This window comes from Diadema antillarum, unplaced genomic scaffold (genome assembly GCF_040938485.1).
Source record: "Diadema antillarum isolate AM-2024a unplaced genomic scaffold, OU_Dant_1.0 seq00001126_RagTag, whole genome shotgun sequence".
Lineage (NCBI taxonomy): Eukaryota > Metazoa > Echinodermata > Echinoidea > Diadematoida > Diadematidae > Diadema > Diadema antillarum.
The window spans coordinates 1,074,506-1,097,444 of record NW_027271940.1 but is presented as its reverse complement, the minus strand read 5'-3'; the positions used below and the strand labels follow the sequence as shown (position 1 = coordinate 1,097,444).

General features: G+C 38.6%; 1 protein-coding gene across 2 annotated transcripts in view; it reads right to left on the bottom strand.

Moving 5' to 3' along the window:
* Window positions 1–2,208: 2,208 nt before the first annotated feature.
* Window positions 2,209–22,939, bottom strand: part of LOC139743993 (uncharacterized) — a 42,483-nt gene continuing 21,752 nt past the window's right edge. Inside the window, exons 7-10 of one of the 2 annotated variants that reach the window (XM_071654462.1) lie at window positions 18,023–18,116; window positions 10,574–11,333; window positions 9,041–9,167; window positions 2,209–2,845 (exon numbers count right to left, since the gene is read on the bottom strand). In XM_071654462.1, the coding sequence (XP_071510563.1) occupies window positions 2,432–2,845; window positions 9,041–9,167; window positions 10,574–11,333; window positions 18,023–18,116 (1,395 nt within the window). In that variant the 3' untranslated portion in view covers window positions 2,209–2,431. Of the gene's footprint in view, window positions 2,846–9,040; window positions 9,168–10,573; window positions 11,334–16,851; window positions 17,993–18,022; window positions 18,117–22,939 lie in introns of those variants that run through there. The other variant, XM_071654461.1, reaches the window with a different exon arrangement.

The window sequence follows — 22,939 nt, the reverse complement described above, 5'->3', positions numbered from 1 at the left end:
AGATAGATAGATAGATAGATAGATAGATAGATAGATAGATAGATAGATAGATAGATAGATAGATAGATAGATAGATAGATAGATAGATAGATAGATAGATAGATAGATAGATAGATAGATAGATACAAAGAAAGAGAGAGAGAGAGAGGGATAGGATCAGTGAAACATGCCATCCTACAACATGTGCTTACAGACATATCGTCATAAAGATCCAGACCTAATTGCAAACTGCTGCTAATTGTTGATAGTCACATAACGACATGAGGATACAGAGAGAGGGAGGAATGACAGATTTGTCCAGAATTCTGCCTAAAATTGCATGCTTCACTGTAGGCCTACACACATTACAACATGTAATAATCATAACCTCAAATATTACACTTGAAATGATCTTTTCCCCAAAACTGTTTTCAAAAGAATGCCAAGTGCAGACAGAGAATTATTATATGATTTTCAACGCAAAATATTCACATTTCCTACTACTAGGAGCAGGGGATAATGCCATTACTTGACATGTTACACAAACAATAGTTCTATTCAAAGTCCTGATTACATTTTTCATACACAAAGATAAACAAATGTTTTTGCTATATCATCTCTTTGTTAGCCACGATTATACAATATATTTACAAAACTTTCATATGTACATTTAAAAAAAAAAATTATACTATCATGTTACAAAGTCAGCACAAATAGACCCAAGGATTGCACCACATGTTTATTGTCGCCCATACTCTGAACACTGTGATTCCTCAAGTTCCCTCATTAGCTGCCAGAAATCAGTGATAGCGGAGTTTGATCACAAGTCATGGTCCAGTGCATATAGAAATTTCCCCAAAACTCCCTTGAAACTTTTGTATAAACTGTGTCTACTCTGTGCTTACTCTCACACCTACTAAACCAGGCAGAGATGCAACTTGTGCAAGCTTTGTTTTTTTGCGTGGAAAGGTTCCACATGTCAGCGGCCATGCTAAATCTTGCGCTCCACACAGGTGGCAAAGCCTTGGGAGTTCGATTGGTCCAAAGATGCATTGGGGTCCCTCTCTGCGTATGCCAGCTAGTCTATGTGCACCTGTTCAGATGTTGTATGATATCATGTCAACATTCACACGGTAGTAATAAACTGCATCGTGTCATCAAGAACACAGCAATATTGTTCAAACTCTGTCTGCCATCAGACAACGCTAGAAGGATGCTGAAGGCCACAGCAGCTACACGCACCTCAAATGGTAAATGTTGATGGACGGTTCCTCCTCTGACTCCCGCCTATGACATTAGACGAGAGTTACTTCAAAAAATAGACGAGAGTTACTTCAAAAAATGAGGGCAACTCCTGTGTAGATCACACCCACGTGCATGGAAGCCGCAGTGTCCAATCATCCCAGGATGCACCTCAGATACAGACGAGGGTCAGAGATGGGGTCAGCTGAGGTCATACGAGTAACATCAGATCAATTCATGAATATCATTCCACTGCATTCCTTCTTGTCCTTCTTTTGGTAGATCAGGATCAGTAAAATCTTCTATCAAAAGTTTACACCAATCAGAGACAACAAAAAAAATGAAGGAATATTCCTCAGTTTGGATCTGTGCAATTGTTTTAAGTAGAGCATTCCATGGCCAGTAAACAAAAGCAAAAATCTGTATATGAGGTGTTTAATGAGTCACAATACTTGATTTCTTTTCATGTAAATACTGAAAATTGTATTACTTCTGTAAGGAGAGCATACCCCTTACACTATAAGATATATTTCCAGGATCCTGCAGCAGAAATACAAATAAAAAAGTATTCTTGCTTATTTCAGACATACCTTCATTGCCTTGCTTAGAGTGCTTGTTTCTGTTTTGTCCCTAAATGCTACTCAAAGAGATTGTCGATACTTTTGGGCATGCAGATGGTACATTCTGTAGTCTTGAGTAACCAGAACAGGTAATTACAACAAAAATATTTCTTGACAATGTTCCTATTTTTCTTGGCCATTTTTGTTGTTGCTTGTTTTTATAGCAGCAGAGTAAATAGCAATCCTGAAAAGTCCCATATTAAAACCTGTTTGGTGACACAACTGACAGTCACATAGGGGTGACTCTTGCATCCCTTGTAATCATATAAATATTATTATATGAATATATGAATATCAATTAACTGTAATCCTTATTCTGTTAGAGATTAACAAATGTCATTAACAGAAAGTATATTCATGTTTATCATATATAAAAGCACATTAGACTCTTCCGCTAAATGGTATAGCATATATGCAAGTATGGTGAGTTCTCATGATAATAATCATAGAATATATTTATATTGGAGTATGATTCTACTGACTTTGTACAGCATTCAGTCTCTTGTTCTAAGTACAATGTACACACATATATATGTCCAGAGAAGTGAGTCTTTCCGTTGTCCCTCTAAGACACACCGACTCAAATAATGCTAGACGGCAACGAGTCTCTCTTGGAGTTGTTTGTTTTTGACGACGCTGCCGTGCTGCTTGCAGTAGAGCTTATCGCCCGTGATGTCGACGTTCCAGAGCGTGAGAGTTCGCTGGCACTCGCTGCACTTCTGGCACCGGCGGTGGAACACGTGTCCTTCCAACTTGCTCATCTCGTTCTGGTAGACTGCCTTCTGGCACACCAGACAACGGTCAATCTTGGGGGTCAGGGGTTTGCGCGACGGCGAGGGCACTGATGGGGTGGTAGACGATACCGGAGGGGTGGTGGTTGAGGAGGAGGGCGTCGACGTTGAAGACGATGATGATGAGGGATTAGTGGACGGTTTGGATGTGTCTGTTGTCGTTGCCGTTGAGCTGGGTTTGCTGAAACTTGTTGATGAGGGCTTTGACGGAACCTAGGCAAACAGCAGAATGCAAAGCACGGTGAGAACAAAGAAACCACAGATTTTTGTTGTTGAATACTCACACACTTTTAATAAATTTGTAAGCAATTTCCTCAGTGGCATATTCAGTTTTCCATGTAAATCAAAGATTCGAGACATGGATGTTCACTCAAGTACCCTTATCCCAAATAGTCTAGAATGACAGCTCTCATCTTAAGTCATACTGCTCAAAAACAACCACATCAGTGGCTGAGTACAAAATGTAACATATTTTGTGTATGCTGAATAGCTCTTCATGAAGAGGGAGACAGAGAAAAATAAGAAGATTTGTGGAAGTCTGACATATTGGTGACCTTTTGTAATCAGGGAGAAAAGCTCCACACATACAGACTAAAAAGAATTTGGAAATCGGGTGCACTATTTATGGGATCGTGATGATCCTTGGATCTTACTTTTTTATGTACAGAATTCTGTCTGTATGCGTGCATCACAGTGAATGTCTGTCTGTCCGCATGCCAGAGTGCATGCATGTTAAAGCATGCAGAAACATTCACTACCAACAAAAACTTATATGAGAAATTCATTCATAAGGCATCAATCATGCAGTCACTCCTGATCAACTCTTTAAAATCTTATTTCTGTAGGAGTTGGAGATGGAACATGACTTCAAGCTGTGTTGGCATGATAGTTTAAGCCCTGCTTTTTTTTTCAAATGTAAATTATGCCATTTCAGATTCATTTATGTTGACTAGGAAAGAGTTTTGTACATGAATAATATTGCTCTAGCAGATACAAGGATTGGCATAGTTTTGGGTCTTAACAAATCAAATACCAAGGTATGCTACTCTAGTTATCTAAAGTGGGTAAGAGCAGGGAAACTTATGCAGACTACCTATCCCGGAACTATGACGACATACAGTTTGAGGACATTATGTGCTAATGCAAAGCACATTCACGACCTTTTTGTCTTACTTCAGGTAAGAAATGGGCGGGCTATACCAATACAGACAACTAGGAATTATAAAAAAAAATGAAGAGCAATGTTTCACATGACTGCTCTTGAAAGGCTCTTTAATTGTCAAAGGCAAAGATTCCTGGGACCAGAAGGAAACCGCTAAGGGAGAGAAGGTTCCGGGAGAGGAAAGAGGGAGGCAGTCATGTCCGTATCACATGACGTCTCCTCCAGTGACTCCCGTCACCTTTAATTACCCCCTAAAACATATCAGACTCCAGTCTCCCCCTCCCCCCTCCCATCCCCTTTTCACAGTCTGTAGCCGAGGAGTGAGTCTGTATTGCTACTGTGTGTGAGACAAGAGGCATAGACTGTGGTACGTAGGCTGGCAAGCTCCTATTTGAAGATAGCTGGCTTAACCATTGGCACCTGAATTGTTTGCATGAATTATCTGTGGCATGTGAAATGGTGGTCCATAAAAGGATTAAAACGAAGAAAATTACAGTTACAGTTTGTTATTCGGAAGGTTCGTCAATCCAAATATGAAATAAGGTTTGTTATTCTGAAGGTTTGTAACTCCAAAAATGAAACAAGGTTTGTCATTCCAAAGGTTCATTCAATTTGTTATTCCAAGAGAACATTAATCCAAAATTGAAATAATAATGGACCTTATCCTATTTTCAGATTATTGAACATTCAGGAGAAGGAACATCACCCAAATTACATGCTGCACTCATACACTCGTGAAATTATCTACTAGCTATCATCAACTTCATGACTTCATAATAAAGCAAGCTGGCAAAGTCTGTACGTATGTTTTCATTAAATCCTTCCAAATATCAATTCACAGTGTATTAAAATTTTGAGGATTGTACCTCGTGGAACAACCCTGTGTACACTCTAGGTATGAGCACGTACTAGAGGGAATTTAAAATCCATTTTGTAAGTTGGTTTTCCATCGAATGATAGAAAGAGGAATGTTATAAATGAATCCATCTCACACCACTTAATATTTACTCTAATCAACAAAAATCGAGATGGCAAAACTTCTTGCCAATTGGTTTGAACACTCAATTCGCTCTAGACAGGCTAATCTTACATTCCTACAGAGCCAGACTTGTTGAAATGCCATTGTTTTTTTTGTTTTGTTTTGTTTTCCCAACTAAATCATTACACAGAATGACTCATGGTTTTTCATCGACAACATAACGGTTTGAAGCAATGTTTCTTCATAATGCCTCCAAACCCTTTCTTGTTTTCTTTTTCTGTAGAATAAAGCTTTGCTTCTCTATGGCTAAAAAAAAAATAAAATAAAAGCTATGAATAACAGCAGTAGTCATGAATACCAACTATGGCAGATACTGGGAAACCCCACCATCACAGTTATAATGGTTTGAATGACACAGCTAGAGATCAACAATGCACCATTCAAGTCTCCGGTTCAATGGAAGGCAAGAAAACCTGTGTTAGAGTTCCTCTTTCGAAGTAAATTAAAGAGGAAGCTCGTTAAAAATATTTGGTTAAAACTCATGATTGACCTTCTGCTGTCAATGCTTGGATAATTTTGGCAATATTCATTCAATTGTATTTCTGGATATCCCTCCTAAAACCAGACCCTGGGGGTCCAGTGTTATTAGAGGACACATGGACAAAACAAAAGCAAAAAAAAAAAAAAAAAAAAGACAGCAAAGAAAAGAAAAGAAAAAAGGCATCAAACAGAATTTCCCTGTGATTAATCAAAACTACATAAAACTGAGCTGGGAATGTTGCTCAAATGCTAACACAAATGAAATCAATGATCACAGCTACACTTTTGTCCTGAAACATTTTGTCTTCATCATAGATATAATTCAGTGGCATGCTGGCAGAGAAGGTTTGAATACAATTTATGTCTTTAAGATCTTAGAAAAAAGAAAATGTTAGGGCTCATTACAGGTGAATAATGCGAGCACTACTGTTTGGCACATCTATATGACTGAAGAAACAAAATCAGCCCTGGGTAGAAATGATCCTTTTTTTTCCCCTACAGAAACATTAAAGGTTAATAAATACTGAAACAAGAAACATCACCATTTAGGGTATTGCCATAAGATGTATGGCTACTGCCATTGGGGGCACTACATTGACTTTTGTTGCAATGTGAACTCCTGGCTCTCGAGTCTCGTTTCAGGGTACGACTCTAGTAGACATAAAGGTAAGAAGCTGGAGCTATCATATCTTGGAAATAATCTATGAAACCACCACCACCACCACCACCATCCCCCCCCCCAAAAAAAAAAAAAAAAAAAAAAAAAAACCAGTGAAGTAAGCAAAGGAAATGTCACAGGAGAGAGAGAAAAAAATGATCAAAATTACCGATTTGATTCCATGTTCTCAACTTTGCATCATAGGAAGTAATGTTCATTATTACAAGATGCAAAAAGATGCAAAACTATGTGTCACAAAACAAAATAAAACAAAAAGACCTAATTTGACCTTTAAAGGACAGGTTTACCCAAAATATGTGTTAATCAGATGAATGCAGCATTATCAGCAGAACACATCAGTGAAAGTTTGATGAATATTGGACAATCTGTTAAATCTGTTTTTAAAGTTTCAGCATCACCATCGCTGGATGAAAAGACAACTACAGTTTGTGATGTCACATATGAGGAATGATATTCAGAAAATATGCAGAGACTTCCACAAAATTCCATTCTTTACAAAATTACACATTCCCTCGACTTGTTACTGACATAGAATAAGGCCATTATCATTCCTCCTGCTTTATGAATGAGGCAAGTGAAGTGCTCTTTTACTCTGCTGGAAAAGTGAGAATGTTGAATTTTCTTTATATTTCTTTAATATCATTCTTTGTATATGACATCACAAACTGTAGTAGTATTTTCATCTGCCAATGGCTTCACAAAAACTTGAAAAATTCAAACTTTTGAATGGATTGTCCAATTTTCCTCAACTTTCACCAATGTGTTCTACTAATGTTGTTGCATTCACTCAATCCACACACATATTTTTCGGTGATCTGGCCCTTTAACTTATCAGTCAATCATAAATAGTTCTTTGTTTTTTCCAATGATCTTATGCGATGAATTGAGTTTGTAATTCCCCCCAGCTGCTACATCTTCAGAGACCTTCAAACCTCTGTGTGCATGGCATTGTGTTGCAAGGGGAGTCCAAGGAGATCAAAAATAAAATAGCCTCTTTCACAGTATGGTACTTTTTGGTGCCATTTCCCAAATCTATTCTGGGTGGTTCGTTTTGGCAAAGAACAGAATTTCCTGTATCATGGGATTTAACGGATCAAAGATATCTTCTTTGCATTCATAGCATGGCATTGTTCATACACTATCTTTTACTTTGAAAAGTGCTACCTGAAAATGCAATTTTGATGTTTTGACCAAAAAAAAAACTCTATTAAAAGCTTAATTTGATAGTCTTTACAGTCAAAGTGAACATAGCATTTTATGTGGAAAAAATTGCAATGAAATCTCTTGAAATCTCTAGATTTTAAAGCAAAGAAATACAGCATAATTTCATTGAAATGAAAGTAGCGCACTACTGACGTTATCCATCAAATCTGATTTTTTTTTTTTTTTTGGGGGGGGGGGGGGGGAGAAAATTTGGAGAGTTCACTTGTGGTTGTTGTATCATCCAAAGGGTAATAAAAGCCTCACTGTCATGCCATACAATCCACACATCTCACCACCTCCATTTAAGTATTCACAGTGGCACCAACATTCCCACAATGAGTTATTCATGGGGGCAGAAGTTCAGGACACAAACAGCTGGATAAAAGGCTTGACGTCCCCCCACCCCCACCCCCTCCCCTTCACTGCATTGTGATTACGTCTCCCCAGTGCTCTAGGGCAATGCACAGGTACTGGGGCATAATGTGTCACGGCATCCTTCGCACTGCTACGAGGTGCCGTATCGAACAAGACTTCACAATCTCTCAATCTAAGACCGCTGTCTAGCAAAGATTCAAGGAGGGCGTGAGTCACCCATGAAGGCATTCTATGGAAAAAAAAGTCTTTGATTGGAGAAGAAATGTATAGGTGGGAATCTATTGTTGGAGAACATAGGACTGCATGCAGACAAGGAAGAAAAAAGAAACTGGAACAAAAGGATACATGGAGAGTGAATAGGAGTGGACCACACCTAATTAAAGCTAAAGAACATGTCCCATGCAACAAATCAAATTATGATTACATCTAACCTTTCAACCACTATCAATTTTTCTTCCAGGTCATGTGGAAATAAACCTGTCCTGTACAATAATTTCGGTCCCTATGTCATGAATAAATTTCTAAATCCTTATTGGCAAAGAGGTGTGAAATTCCCAAAAAAAAATGTCAAAAGCATACTCATTTACCTGACAAATCCATGCACTGTTTTCTAACTTTGCTAATCATCCTCCAACATGTGTGTTTATCATATGTTAATGAACAATGCCGGACCAATTAAAAGTTAGTCTGAAAGGAAGAGCAAAGTTATCTTTTTTTTTTGTTCTTTTTGAAGCACAACATCAAAAATACAAAGAAATCTGAAGAATATTAGGGAAGTAATGAAATGGTGAAATTTTGTTTATTTGAAGAAAACAGTTCTTGAACAGTCAATATGAAAATGCAAATGAGTGAGTTGATAGTGTCACTTCTTCAAAACTTGCCATATAATTTGTACACAAAGTCTTGAAATTTCCAGTTTTATGCTCAAATGCAACTATGCCCCAGTATAAAACCCTAATAAAGCTGACTGATCATTATTTTGAAGTCATTCAGCCAAGGATAGGATTATGTTTTGCACCTTTTATAGCAGAAAAAATGGATTTTCATCACTTTTTTTTTCAAAATCTGTGGAAAACTGTGAGGTGATGACATCATCAGCTCATTCATTTGCATATTCATATCACCTTTCAAGAACTGTTTTGCAAAATCTAGCTAATCTTTAATATTTCACAATTTTAACTTTCTAATTTTCTATCTGAGTTTGATAAGATTTTAACTGTTGTGCTTGTAAATTGTTTGCCTTGTTTTTGAAATCAAAGTTGTTTCTTTATTGTTCTGGTCCAGATTTGTCCTTTTAATTGTCATGCCCAGGCATTCATGCCCAAACCAAACCCATATTACATGCCAGCTTGCAGGTGTAAGACCACGATGCCAGTGCAGAATACATAATAAGATCACACCTGTACCTCTGGTTTTGGGCTGGTCTAACATTTCTAACGAGTCATTGGCTGAAATGTCGTCTTTGGTCACCTTGGGCCCAAACTTGCGGTCCTTGTTCTCGATGTTGCTGGTCGAAGCCGGCCTCTGCTTGCTGGGGCTCGTCCGAGTTGGCACGTGTGACGTGATTCCCTTTGTCTTACTGGCTAGACTCTGGTACCTTTGAAACAATCATACAAAATCCACAGAGTTAGCAAAAGAATTGTACCACCTTATAGTTTAAAATGCAAGGGAAAGTCACAGTAAAATCATACTCATGATTGACCTTTCCTGATGCAATGGACTCTCTCTATCATATCATATTACAATAATGGATTGTAATGTTACATCATGCATTACATAATATTTTGGGGTTTGTTTAAATTCACAAAATTTTTCTACAGCAGTCATTACATGATCATCACATAATTACCTTAAGCTGTACATGCATATGATGTTAAGCTTGGGGGAAGGGGGTGGAAGATTTATTATAGAAAGGTTGTTGATTGCATTTTCAATTGTTTTTTTTCTCTTTTATTTAACACTCTGGCAATTTGGTAAATGGGGTTCAGGGAAATGAACCATTAGTGACACTAATTTGGGCAGGGGTGAAGGAAACAATATTTTTTTTTTTTGCTGCATTTCTTGAAGCTAAAAATCAATTTTCTTAGAGGCAACTCTGTCAGTGTTGCTGGAACCATAAAACAAAAATATTTCCACCTACACTGTATACTGGTAGAGAACTCATGACTGGGTCTTAATGAACAAATCCTGTAAGTTAATGGCAGGAAGGAGTCTTTCACTGTTCTGGGTTTTGCAATAAATCACTGGAAAATGATACCATAAATGTGCATCTTAGAACAAAATTATCAGATATCAAAATAGCTGACAAGTCCTGGTCTGCTTGGCTTCCATTCCATATTACCACAAGTACATAAAAAGAGCTTTGTGTGCCTTTAATATACTTAATTGGGCTACTTACTGAAAGGAAAGCAATAATCTAGAATATGATTTAAGACTCTGATTTTTTTTTCCCTGTGTATTATACTTATATGGGTCTCTGCCTTGACTGAGAAAATACCATGAAAATTGTGTGTTAAGTGTAAATTGCACAGTAAAATAGTATTTTGTTATCAATATGTTTTTCCTTCCTATTAAAATGTCAACACTGATTGGCGTATGAACAAACTTATCATTCAACATGCTAACACTTAACCCATGTGCTTCTGTAAACAACTGCAAACATTCCCTTCACACAGTCACTTTACAAATCCAAAAGTTAAAGGTTTCTCGGAAGAGGACAAAAACAGCAAACAGTCTAGTAAGGCTCTTTGCTCTGCTGGGTCAGCAAACTTGTTTTGAAACATCCAATGTGACTTGTACATCTCACACGTATCCTTTAGATTGATATCATTGCTGCTGACTGCCCAAACAGCCATGGGGGAGTGAGTCCCATACACTTCTCCCTCATGTTGCTAGGAGCCAATTTCATTCTGTCCCCAAGGAAGCTTCAGCCACTACCTGCTGTCAGGAACTGAGATGTCACACGAGTATATGGATACTCGGACCATTTTCTTTCTAACTTACCTTGAGATTCTGTCCTTGAGGCTGACAAGCTTTTCTTCCTCTTCATTCTTTTCTTCCTCCTCCTCCTTGTCCATCTCGATGACGGGCGCAATCTTCTCCTCCTTCTCCTCCTCCGCCTTCTCCTTCTCTGTCACCTTGGTATCTGCCTCCGCCTTGGTTTCAGCTGCCGGCGTCTGCTCCTCGCCCACTGGCCTGATGTTGTTGGCCCTGTGGGGAAACCCGTTTACCTTCACCCTGTTGTTGGTCTTGACGGGGTCCGGTTCGGGAATCCTGGCTTCAAAGAGGGCTTTGCTGGCGGCAACGCTCAATCTTCGCTCCTCCACGATCTCCTCCTTGGTTGGCTCTCTTGTCATTATCTCTTCGTCCTCCTTCTCTATCTCGACATTCTCCTTCTCGTCGTCCTCCTTGGTAGAACTTTCCTGAGGAGCGTCGGTCTCCACAGGTTGAGGTTCAGGAGCACTCTCCTCCTCTTCCTTCACCTCCTCCTTCTCCTTCTCCTCCTCCTTCTCTGGCTCCTTCTTGGTCCCCGCATCCTTCATGATGATGATGACTTCCTTGGGCTCTGGTAACCTCATCATTTGCTGTTCTCTTTCCTCTTCCTCCTCCTCCACCTGTCCCTCCTCCTTCTTCGACCCTGGTGAGGCTGGAGTGTCATCAGCCAGAGACTTCTCCTGCTGCTCCGGAAGAGACGTGTCGATGAAGACGACGGGAACATCTGCCTCCTGCACCTCTTTGGAGGTATCGGTCTTTTCATCGCCATCTGGCACGAGAAAATTAGAAACAGGGAAAAAGATATCTATCAGACGAAGTGACTGATAAAACCACTGTCATGCACTAAGTGATGTAAGTCATGCATGCTCTGTGCTCATCAATATAACTGTGACAGTTACAAAAACAAACTACTATTGTTGTTTTTTGCTTTCATGAGCCCACCCACTGAGGTCAGTGTGACTGTTTGAGTGCACCCAGCCCAAAGTGAAAACTACCCACAGGTTACGATCGTCTGCCTCTATGTCTAATTGAATTTCCCTTGTATCCCCAGGACTGGTCACTCAAGTCCCAATGGACAGTAATGGCAGCCTGGTGGGTCAAGCTGTGGCCGAGTGTGGCTTGCATTATTGCGTTAGAAAATACACCTGTCAGGTCTGGAACGTTTGTCCAGCCTCTGTTTCCTGCAACACACACTTAATGCATAGATAAATATAGATCTACAATGCAAGGACATTGTCAGAAAAAGAGTAATTATAATGAAGTACAGCAGAACAGATGTTACGTTGTGGAGACAAAAAGAATGAATATCTGGGTGAAAAATTACTAATGTTTTGTTTCAGGATGACACTAAGCAAGGAGACAAGAGGCAGAATGAAGTGTGACATCTCGCATGTTACGTAATCACATATGACTCTCTTGTTGAGACCACTGGCTACATTAATGCCTTTGATACATGTGACCCTTTAAGATACAGTGAGTGACAGATGGATAAAGCTCCTACCCTGAATATCTTACCAATCCAAGGAGTCACTATAAGTGAAACCAGCAGTTCAGGGTCTGAGGAATGCTATCTCTTTTCATTCTGATATTTCAGACGCTTATAGTCTACGTAACGATTTACAAGTATTCATGTATTCCTCATACTTTCAAGTAAATGTGGCTAACAGGTTGTTATTGTGAGCACACCAAAGTATCATCAAGATATATATCCCCAGACAGTTTACAAAGGGAACCCACCAAGATGTCAGTAATACAAATGTGAATGAGTCTACACTGCGGAAGGTACCAAGCAGTTTGATATATTTGGACAAGCCCCCCTAAAAATACTCAGTGAAAAGCTGAGAATTCGAAATCACAATGACTAATAACAGATAAGAGAAAAGTCTCTTTATTTCCTTTTTATTTGGGGGGGGGTAAAAGAAATCTCCTGCTTTAAACCTTCTGCCAACTAAACGGGTTGTCTTGATGAGTGATATGATAGGAATGAGTCTGTTCCCTTTTACACCTTACAGAGGGGAAAAACAATGGAGTTTCTCTATCTTCCCTCTCATACAGGAATCACCCAGCCTCCCGTCTCCTATAAAAGCCCCTGCCTACTCAGGACGGCAGAGGAGATATCATTTTGGTGTGAACTGTTAAACTGTCATGGAGGCAAAATCCTACCAGTTATGGTTTTTTTTTTTTGACTTCATGTTCAACAAACATCTTTGGAATTGAATGCCGAAGCAATACAGGCAGTGCTCTCACTCCCTTCTAAAGTTACATTGTATCAATCATCAAAGATATGATCTACACACCCAACGAGTTTAGATTTTTAACCCAAAACATAGCTAAATCTGCTAGCGACATGATTCTTTCATAATCTTGCATGTTAAATCATCAATGAGCATATATTTCCTTTTTTTTTCATTTTTGCGAATCAAAAATGCACAGTGACACACAGACACCTCAGATTTATGGTTTCCAAAAATATTCAAAAGGGCTGCTTTTGTGTTTTTTTTTTGTGTGTGTTGACAGACTCTTGTTTTCATGAAAAGTGAAATACACAAAAGGATGGACAGCATGATATATATACTGATGTGATTATATAAATCTAATTCTTTGCATTGGGAGAAGGTGAAATTGAAAACTTGTGTCCATTTATGGGCAATGTTAGAGCATGATTTTGATGATATTTGAATGTTCTCAAAGGGTAAAAAGGATAATGCGACAGAGCAACGGCACAAATATGTGAATCCACCGATACAGCTGGCATGCAATTTAGTGCTAAGGTTTCCATCTCGATAATGGAGGAACTTGAACACTGGCAGGACTGAACAAACATTCATAAAACTACTTCGCATATATTTCAAAACATATACACCATGAAAACAGACATTTTACAACTTAGCTTTTCATGCAGTAATTCAAAGTCGGGATTTCGTCATGCACTACTGTACAGCAATACCAAACAATCTCACTGCAGAAAACGAGTGAAAGAGAGATGGTTTTGAATATATTTAAAGGACAAGTTCATCTTCATATACATGGGGATTGAGATAATTCAGCAATATAAGTGGAACACATCAGTGAAAGTTTGAGGAAAATTGGACAATCCGTTCAAAAGTTATGAATTTTTAAAGTTTCTGTGCAGTCACTGTTGGATGAGAAGACTACTGCAGTTGATGATGTCACATGCGTACAACGATATAAGGAAAATATACTGAGAATTCCACAAAATTTAATTTTTTGAAAAAAGTACACATTCCCTCAACTTGTAACTGATATATGTTAAGGGTAATATTACTCCCCCTGTCTTCTGAAAGAGGCAAGTCATGTGCTCTTCTATTATGCAAGAAAAGTGAAAATATGTTGAATTTTCTTTATAGCTTCTTTATATGGTTATACCATTATGACATCACAAACTGTAGTAGTCTTCACATCCAGCGATCACGGAACTGAAACTTCTCAAATTCATAACTTTTGAACGGATTGTCCAATTTTCCTCAAACCTTCACCTATGTGTTCTACTAATATTGCTGCATTCTCTCAATCGTCATATTTATGAAGGTGGACTTGTCCTTTAAAGATAGGCATGCTATCGTAATACCCATACTTACCTGCTTAGGCCTATTCAACATCATACAATATCCAAACTTCTTGCCTATCCCATCCGTCTGCCTATGTTATATTCACAGATGGATCGACTGGGCATCGATGAACATATCAAATATTTTGAGGTATATTCCTTTCATCCATGTCCACTCAACACTATGTATAGTACACTTGGAATACAGTGCGAAAACATGACAACCAGCTTTAGCAATTTCACAAATGTCTCCCTTGAAATCTACTATAAGTAGTACAGAGAAAACCTTAACCTCCCTCAAATTCAAAATCACATGACCTGTTACTACAAAACATTCTCATCAACATGTCTTATCACCTCTTTCTGTAAACTCTGAATATGGCATTTCAAAATGAATTCAAATTAGCCAAGAAAGGGAAGAAGCATTTCTCTTTCTGATTTGGGACCTGAGACCACTTTTGATGCACAGGACAGGTTGAATTCGAACACACCCTTACCTAAGAAAGTGAAAACTAGATTTTTGGGGCACAAAACTGATGATATAGCTTGCATTAATCGGCAAAATTTTCTCTCATCAAGAGGTACTGTCTACTTTATTTTATCATTCATCCCACTCAGTTACAGCAACAATTTTATTTCTAGGTCAACGACTAAACAGTTCCATCTGTCAACTTTCTAGAAATTGAAATCCCCTTTCCACTTCTTTGTCCATGTATTGTCAGTTATTTTCAGAGAGAAGGACTTGGGTGTTGGTTGCCAATTTCTACAAATCCAGAGCAAGGCCACAAGTCTATTAGTCCCATCCATTATCAGTCATCAACCGGCATGACTTCTCTCAGCCTATCCTATGGGGAGGCTCCTTGAACTCCTGGAAAACTCCCCAGAATTACAGCATGAAACCGGAAATCTTGCAGAGGGCTTATATTCTCTACGAAAGCATGATTACTGCAGAGGCTCGAAGCGGGGTGAATATGGGGCATATTTTGCCATATTGGTGATCCAAAGTGAGTTGGTGGGGGAAGAGTTGGGACAGCAGTAAGAGTTTGGTTGATTTGGGTAACGTCAAATGGAATACATGGGAGCACAGTGTGGCTGTCTCTTTTGTAAGGCAAATAGGAGCAAGTGGGTAGCAGCATAGCATGAGATTAAACTAGAACTTATTTACAGGAGTAGACAAGTGATAGCTGACGAGAAATATTGTCTCTTGCATGATAACATTGTCGCCATGGGACACAAAGATTGTGCTAAGACTATAGCTGTGCATAAGAAAAGGGTTTCAGTACAGCATGATAAAGAGGTTTCTAATGATGTGCTTGATCTGTTGGGTGGGACCAAAGTAACGACTCTGACACACAGTCACGACTCTTGAGTTTCATACAAGCCAAATACTGATTCAGAGGGCAGTCAGGAATTTAATATAGCTCTGACTTGCACAAGGTCGCCTGAAGAAGGTCAGCTGTATAACCGACACTCATAAATTCTATAAATGTTTTTGACAGTGTGATTACAATCCTTAAGAATAAGTCTGAACTTAGTTTGTTTTAGTTTTTCTCTCTCTGACTCACATTAGGGTCTTCCGGTCATCATGGTCAAATGTCTTTCCTGGGAAAACCTGTCATTCTTGACCAACTGACCCCGACAAAGGACAGAACACTTTGTTCCTGTCTCTTCATATTCCTCTGAATCATCAGATATAAATTTGCACCTATAGAGATGACTGCTCTAGAAACAGTGTGCGTGTGTGTAGGGGGTGGGGGTGGAGGTGGAGGTGTGACATCAATTAAAACTGCTAAACACTAGTGTAACAATTGATAGACAGAGAGACACAAGCACAGCATAGCTAGTTGAAATACTGATCAAAACACCTGATAACATATTACTAGGGGACAGGACAAAGCCTTCATCTTAATGATCTTTGCACAAAGTACAAATGTAAACTAACTTTTGCATGCACGAATGACTGCAGGGATAAAGAGACTGGAAATCTAATTAAGAGCTTTCTGCATGCAAGAAAATGGGAAAAGCTGATCATTCATACAGAGAGTGAGAGAAAAAAAAACAGAGAGTGAGATGAGATGGAACTAAGTATCTTTTCATAGGAAAGCTCTACTTTTGTTTATACATTATGGATGGATGAAAAGCATTTCATACTTTGCTGCAGGTCTCAAGGTACTGAGGTATTCTTTATGCATGAAAATTCTTATGTTTTCATCAATGGGCATCCTTTCATGGCATTTAGCAATATATTATGTTCTCTTAATATTTGCTCTCTTATCTCTGAAGATATCTGGCTCTCTATTAATAGGTAATTCAATTTGTTTCTTTTCGATGCAATAAAATTAATATATTTTCTGCAACAGAAGTAGTATTCTTTGTAGTTTGCAATGTTATGTTTCCACAGATGTTAGCTCTCTCATAGGGGTTCACAACTCTTTTTGGGGTAATCTTTCCATTTTCAAAGAAGAATTGGACTTATTAGATCTAGCAGAATTAGACAGCATTTAATAGCTAAATGTCAGCCTTGTGCTTTCTTTTCAGCTTCAGGGGTTTGATGAATCTTATGAAGATTGGCGTGTCATGCATGTCATTTGATGAGTGAAGTAAAGACATCGAGATGTTCTGGCACAGATCTACAAGAGGAAACACACAGGTGGACGAGGGATGACAACACAGCTACTTTCTGCTCAGAGCTGTCGGCGTAACAGACCGAGGTTTTTACCTTTGACGGACACTGGTTCAACAGTCTTTTGTGCTTCCAAAGTTGGTAGTGTTCCACTGGTTCCTGGATAATTACTACCATCAACATCATCGTCACATTTATCGATATCAACTTCACTGGTAATGCCATCAATGCTGCTGTTGCCATGGTATTCCACATCAGCACTAGGCTTTGACTCTTTTATGATATCATCTCTCATTTTTGACACAACTGCAATGTCTGATGTGTTCTTTTCTTCCTCAATAAGAAATCTAAGTTTCACCTCTTCCTCCTTCTCAGCCTGCACATTATCTTTGATCACCTCATCCTTTAGCTCCATATCCTTGCTAACTACCTCCACCCTGTCCCCTCCCAACCCTCCATCCTCATCTACCACCTCTTGGAGTCTACTTTCATCTAGCCCCGCATCCTCCATAGAGTCGTCATCCTCAAAGTCGTCACTCATCTCGGTTACCCCCTCGACTCCCCCGGCAACCTCCTCCTCTTCCTCCGGGATGGTTTCCACCCCAAAGATGTTTGTCCCTAGAACCGTGGGATCTGGAAGGTCCACAGTGAGATCCAACTCCATTATTCCACCCCCCATCCCACCATCATCTCCATCCACCCCCGAATCTGCCACCGGTCCCAAACTTTCCACCTCTATCTCTTCAAATAATGGATTCCTTTCTCCCTCCCTCCTATTAAATTCCTCCTCCTCCTCCTTTCTAGTACTTTCCATATTGACATTGTTTGTTTCTTCCTCACCAACTTTCTCTATGTCTACAGTTTTATCTTCTGCTTTTTCAGGCGATTTAAAATCTGTCGAGTCATCCATATCCCCAAATATGTCTATCATGCTCTCGTCTAACTTATTCTCACCATTCTTGTGGACTGCATCGTTCATGTTCTCATCATCGAGACAAACTGGGGTAAGGAATATATCTTCAGGGACAGTTGGGGAGTGTGGCTTTGTACCATTTTGGGGTGATATTGGTGAGGGTGGACCAGCAGCCACCGGGGCCTGGTCTTCCGTCTTGCTACCCCCGCTTACCTTTAACCCCATTGGCAGGGGGAATAGGGGGTAGTACCATTGGGCCTAGGCCTAAGGAAGCCCGGGACTTGAGTGGTTTGTGTGAGCCATTTGTGACTGAGACATTGGAGGGGGAAGTCACCCCTGGGAAAGGTAACTCACTGTCTAGGATGAGTGGGGTGGGGCTCTTTGTGGGGGAAGTGGGCTCTTCCTCAATGGGGGTGGGACCATCATCTAGTCGGCTGCTGGACCTCCTCTGCAAAGAGAGAATGAATAGGGAAGAAAAAAAAAACTGTTAGCAACTTCAATTTGGTGACTGTGCACACAATGCTGTCATTAAAACTTGAGCAATTCGTTAGACAGATCATATTTGACACAGAAAATAAGAAGAATTAAAAAGAATGAGAGAAATGGAGGTGGAGAAAGAGAGAGAGGGAGATTGTGCATGTCTACATGTATGTGCATGGGTAAATGTGTGTATAAGGTGTGGCTTTGGGTGGAATATGTGTTTCTCTGATTGTGAGTGTTCTTCTCCAAGTTGTGATCCTTACTCCTGCGACTTCAGAATGTGTGCATCTGTCTTCTTCTTCTTCTTCTTTTCAAAAGTGTTCAGAATGAATGCGTTTCTTCGGTAAAAATCTTCAAAATGTAAGGCCTGTTTCTAACATTCTTATGGATAATAGAACTCCATTCACATTATCAAAAATACATACAGGATCGTTTACTCAGGTTTTTATGGACTCTAGATCACAATCGGAGTGATATATTACAAGTTTTAAACTCATTACTGTGAATATAGAAGGACTCATAGTCACATTCTTCTGGATGTGTGAGACTGTGTGCCATTTTAAGCCACACAGGACTTAGTCACATTTAAGAACATACCACATGCTTTAAAAAAAACAAACTGTATCTCCTGCCACTCAAATGATGTGGCCTATGATACACTTATCACTCATCAGATGTAAGCCTATTGTGCTTTGGCCTCAATATAGGACTGATACTAGCCAAGGATACATGCTAATGGGACATGTGGCAACAGTGTGGAGACATAAGGGGCCAATAAAGCTGGGAGAAAACACAGGCCTTCTGACAGACAAGGAGATGAGCTATACAGAGATATAGGACTACGTTTAAGAGGTTAAGAGCGGGATAAGCAAATGTACAAACAGCTAGCTGGCTGGCAGGGAGATTAACATATAGATAAGTTGACAATAAGAATAACTAATAGATTTAATCTGTACACGTGTGAATTACTGACAGCTATCATGCCATTCTCACACTTTAAATTCACTTGAGTTGTTTACAATTCTGCTCATCAATGGACTAAAGCTGTTTGTTGATCAGGCTCGTTACGTTTCATTGGCAAACGTCTCTGAAAAAAAGGCTAGCACAAGCCTGGAAATTGAGCAAGCTTTATTCAATAGTGCATTACAAAGCGAATGGACACAAACTGCTTCCCATTAAAACTTGTGTTTTAAATACCAAAATACAAACAATATACAAACAAACCAAACTAGCGTTTTGAACGAGATATTGTAAAGTCTAACATAATGACAGATACATTGTTGCGATAATCATTCATTACCAGATTTATCAAAGCAAATGTTGCAATAATAATGCTGATGATAATAATGATGATAACTCTAATGATAATAAAATACTAGTGATAACAACAATAATAAGAACAAATGTAAATACTGATATCAATGTTTAATATAATTACTGTTGTAGTCATTATCATTATGCTATTTATGATCATCATCACTGATATCAAAATATGGAAGTAACTATGAAAATGGACAGAAGGACAGGCAGGTGGACTTGTAGGTAAAGAGATTTGTGTGATAAGCATTCCAAGCCATAATGAAAAGGGTCAGTATACAAAACAGTGAGGTGGTGGTATAAATTGGAACAAGAAGACATCAGACCATATGGAAGGACAGAAAAGGCATATATGACTCAACAAAACTTGGCAACAATGAGAAGAGAAACAAATAATAAAAGAGGGTAAACTTTAGACTAAAACCGAGATTGATGAAAGGACAGAATATCTAAAAGAAAAGACATGATGAATTCAAGAATGCCTCTAGTATCCTTCAGGTTGGAGGCCAATAGAGCGAGACAGAGATGGCAAGTTATACAGAACATAAGACGGAGCGGGTGATACAGATAGGACAACTGACATTTCTGTCAAATGGAAGGGCTCCATCTATTTATAGCTGTCTAAACACAAGTTATACAATAGAGGCTCTGCGTAGCGTGTTCGATCGCATCCTACTTTACAAACGGGCCGTGGTTTGGTCATCATGTGAGGATTAAAATCTTCTGAGCTTCCATTTTAGGCAGGAGCAAGGAATAATGGGGTTAATATAGAAATCCTGCCGTGACTCCACAGAGATCCCCAACGTGGTTAGTGGTGTGCGTGGATCAGGGCTCGTTTGGCCGCCATCCTTAATACTGATACTGACAGGTGCAAAGATGGGTAATAGATAGATTGCATGGAACACAGGAGGTACACACTGTGTACCATGTGGATGGAAATTTTAGAATCACTCACTGCTACAGATATCAAAAGTTTTGTGGAATGTGAGATGATATTAAAAATGGAAAATACTCTGGTAATTCCACAATTTTTAAATAGCTTGTACACAATGACCATTCAGTTTCAGACACTGTTATTCAAATAAAATATAATTTTAATATTTATAAACCTTGCTGTCAAAATATTGTATACAATGATCATTTCATTTCAGACACTTATTCAAAGGGATATTTTGTTCATTCCTTTAGTCATAATCTGTGTGATAAAGCCGTAGGGCCACATGGAATTACTGATTGACATTAATGGCAAGCCTTTCAAAATTTCTCCTTTTTCAACTGTAAACTGAAAAAGTTACTGACCTTTAACCTCAGAGATTATTCCTTTGTAAACAAGGAGTAGGTAATACATAGATGCTGAGACTGTTTAATTTGCACCATGCAGTAAACAGACACCTGGTTCAAATGTAAATTCATGTTGATCCCTCGCCTGTGATACCGATGCTCTAAATTGGCAACACCTCTGAAGGTGTATGTGTCAAACACTTCGTTGGTGACTACTACTTTGGCCCCACAGGGAGATTCCTCTTATTTAAAACAGAATCCCTCCAGTAATCTAGCAAGTCCAACGAGGCACATGGCTGGTTGGACTACATGACATCACACCTTGGGGATCATTTGCCCGACAGATTTCACTGGTCTTTCCTGCCTGCATACTATACACCAAAACCCACACATTATATAATGCCACCTGATAAGCAGCAAAATGATTCATGTCGGTGATTACAGTAAAAGTTGATGACCCCCTAACACACACGGCAATGGTTTATAACAAATCAAAATCAGTTTATGTGGATATCAACAAATAAATGTGGTGATGAATAATTTATGTTCTTGCAGTGATAAAAGGGCAAAAAGAAACCAGATAGAAATAGATATAGCTATAGACGGATAGATATATAGTTAGATGAATGGTCAGACAGATAGATTAACAGATAAATAGATACATGGACAGACAAAGAAAGGGGGATGGGAACGGAGAGAGAGAGAGAGAGAGAGAGAGAGAGATAGAGAATGGAAATATGTGTCAAAGAAAAGTGCATTTAATATCCAGTCATTTGCTCAACATGAAGTGCCATTGTAATACACATCAAAAGACCAATGTTAGTCCAATGTTACAGCATATTGACCAATGTTACCACAGATAAAAAATATGTTTCTTTACAGATTTTTTAAAACATATATTGTGTTGATAAACATTGCTCAAAACAAATATCCACAATAGTGTATTAATTGTCTGGTGTTTTTTCTTATGGCTACATTTTCATGCCACAACACAAATGGTAATCATAAAAGCATACATATATTCTAACAATACAACACAACACAAAAACCAATTTCTAAACACATTATACATTACACACATATACTGTACATCGGATATGTATATAAAATATAATATGTACGATTTCATAACACAGCACAATACACACACACACACACACACACACACACACACCCACACCAAGGAGCTTCAAACACACACAGACACAGACAATTTCAAAACACATTATATATTACACACATATACGTATATATATATATATATATATATATATACATATATATACAACATAACATATATATATGTATATCATACTGTGACTTGCACAAATGATGATACCATTACTTTTCACATAGATACATGTTTAAGCAGAGGGTTCCTTTTCTTTTTTCTTTCTTTCACTTTTGTCATTTTGGTTTCTTTGCTACATTACCCAAAGCTGAATTTGTGGAGTTATTACCATGCGAACAGAAAAAAGAAATACGGGGATGTAAGTCATACAGGTAGCATGCTGAATATTTAACTAAGCAAACGATAACAGCATAATGCAAGCATGTAAAAAATCCAATAATCTGCGTTTTCCCCACAGGTAAGTCCTTCATACTTACCAAGTTAGAACTTACCTCCGACTGACATTAAAAAGTGAATTTATGACTTTATGTTCTACTAGGGTATAACATGCATGAATATGTTTCTCAAAGCAACATGAACACACATGACTTAACCCTGTAGATACCACAGTAAACATGCAGATTCACGAATGACCAAAATTTCTTTCATGTCCAAAATAAATCCTTATTGGAAACATATCGCATTATCCTGCTTATGATGTTGGATCAAGATTTGAGTTCTTTTAAAGGAATAAATACCAGTGACCATGAAGAGGATGTACTGCATACTTTTTCAACATTGGCAGAAAAATGAAGGTAATTAATTCAGAGACATGAAACCATCAAATTTCACCGCTTGCCAATTTCCCCAGTTTACTGTAAAAGTAGAAATTTTCGTGGTGAGGAATTTTTGCGCAGTTCGCACAACCAAAAACCATCGCGAAAATGAAAACAGGCAAATATTTCCGTATGCCGTATGTGCCACTAATAAATGTCTTGATTCTGCCAAATTAAAAAACACAATTTTTATTTTACCAAGCCAAGTGCAAAAATGACCACTATTACAGTAAATCTACCAGTAAT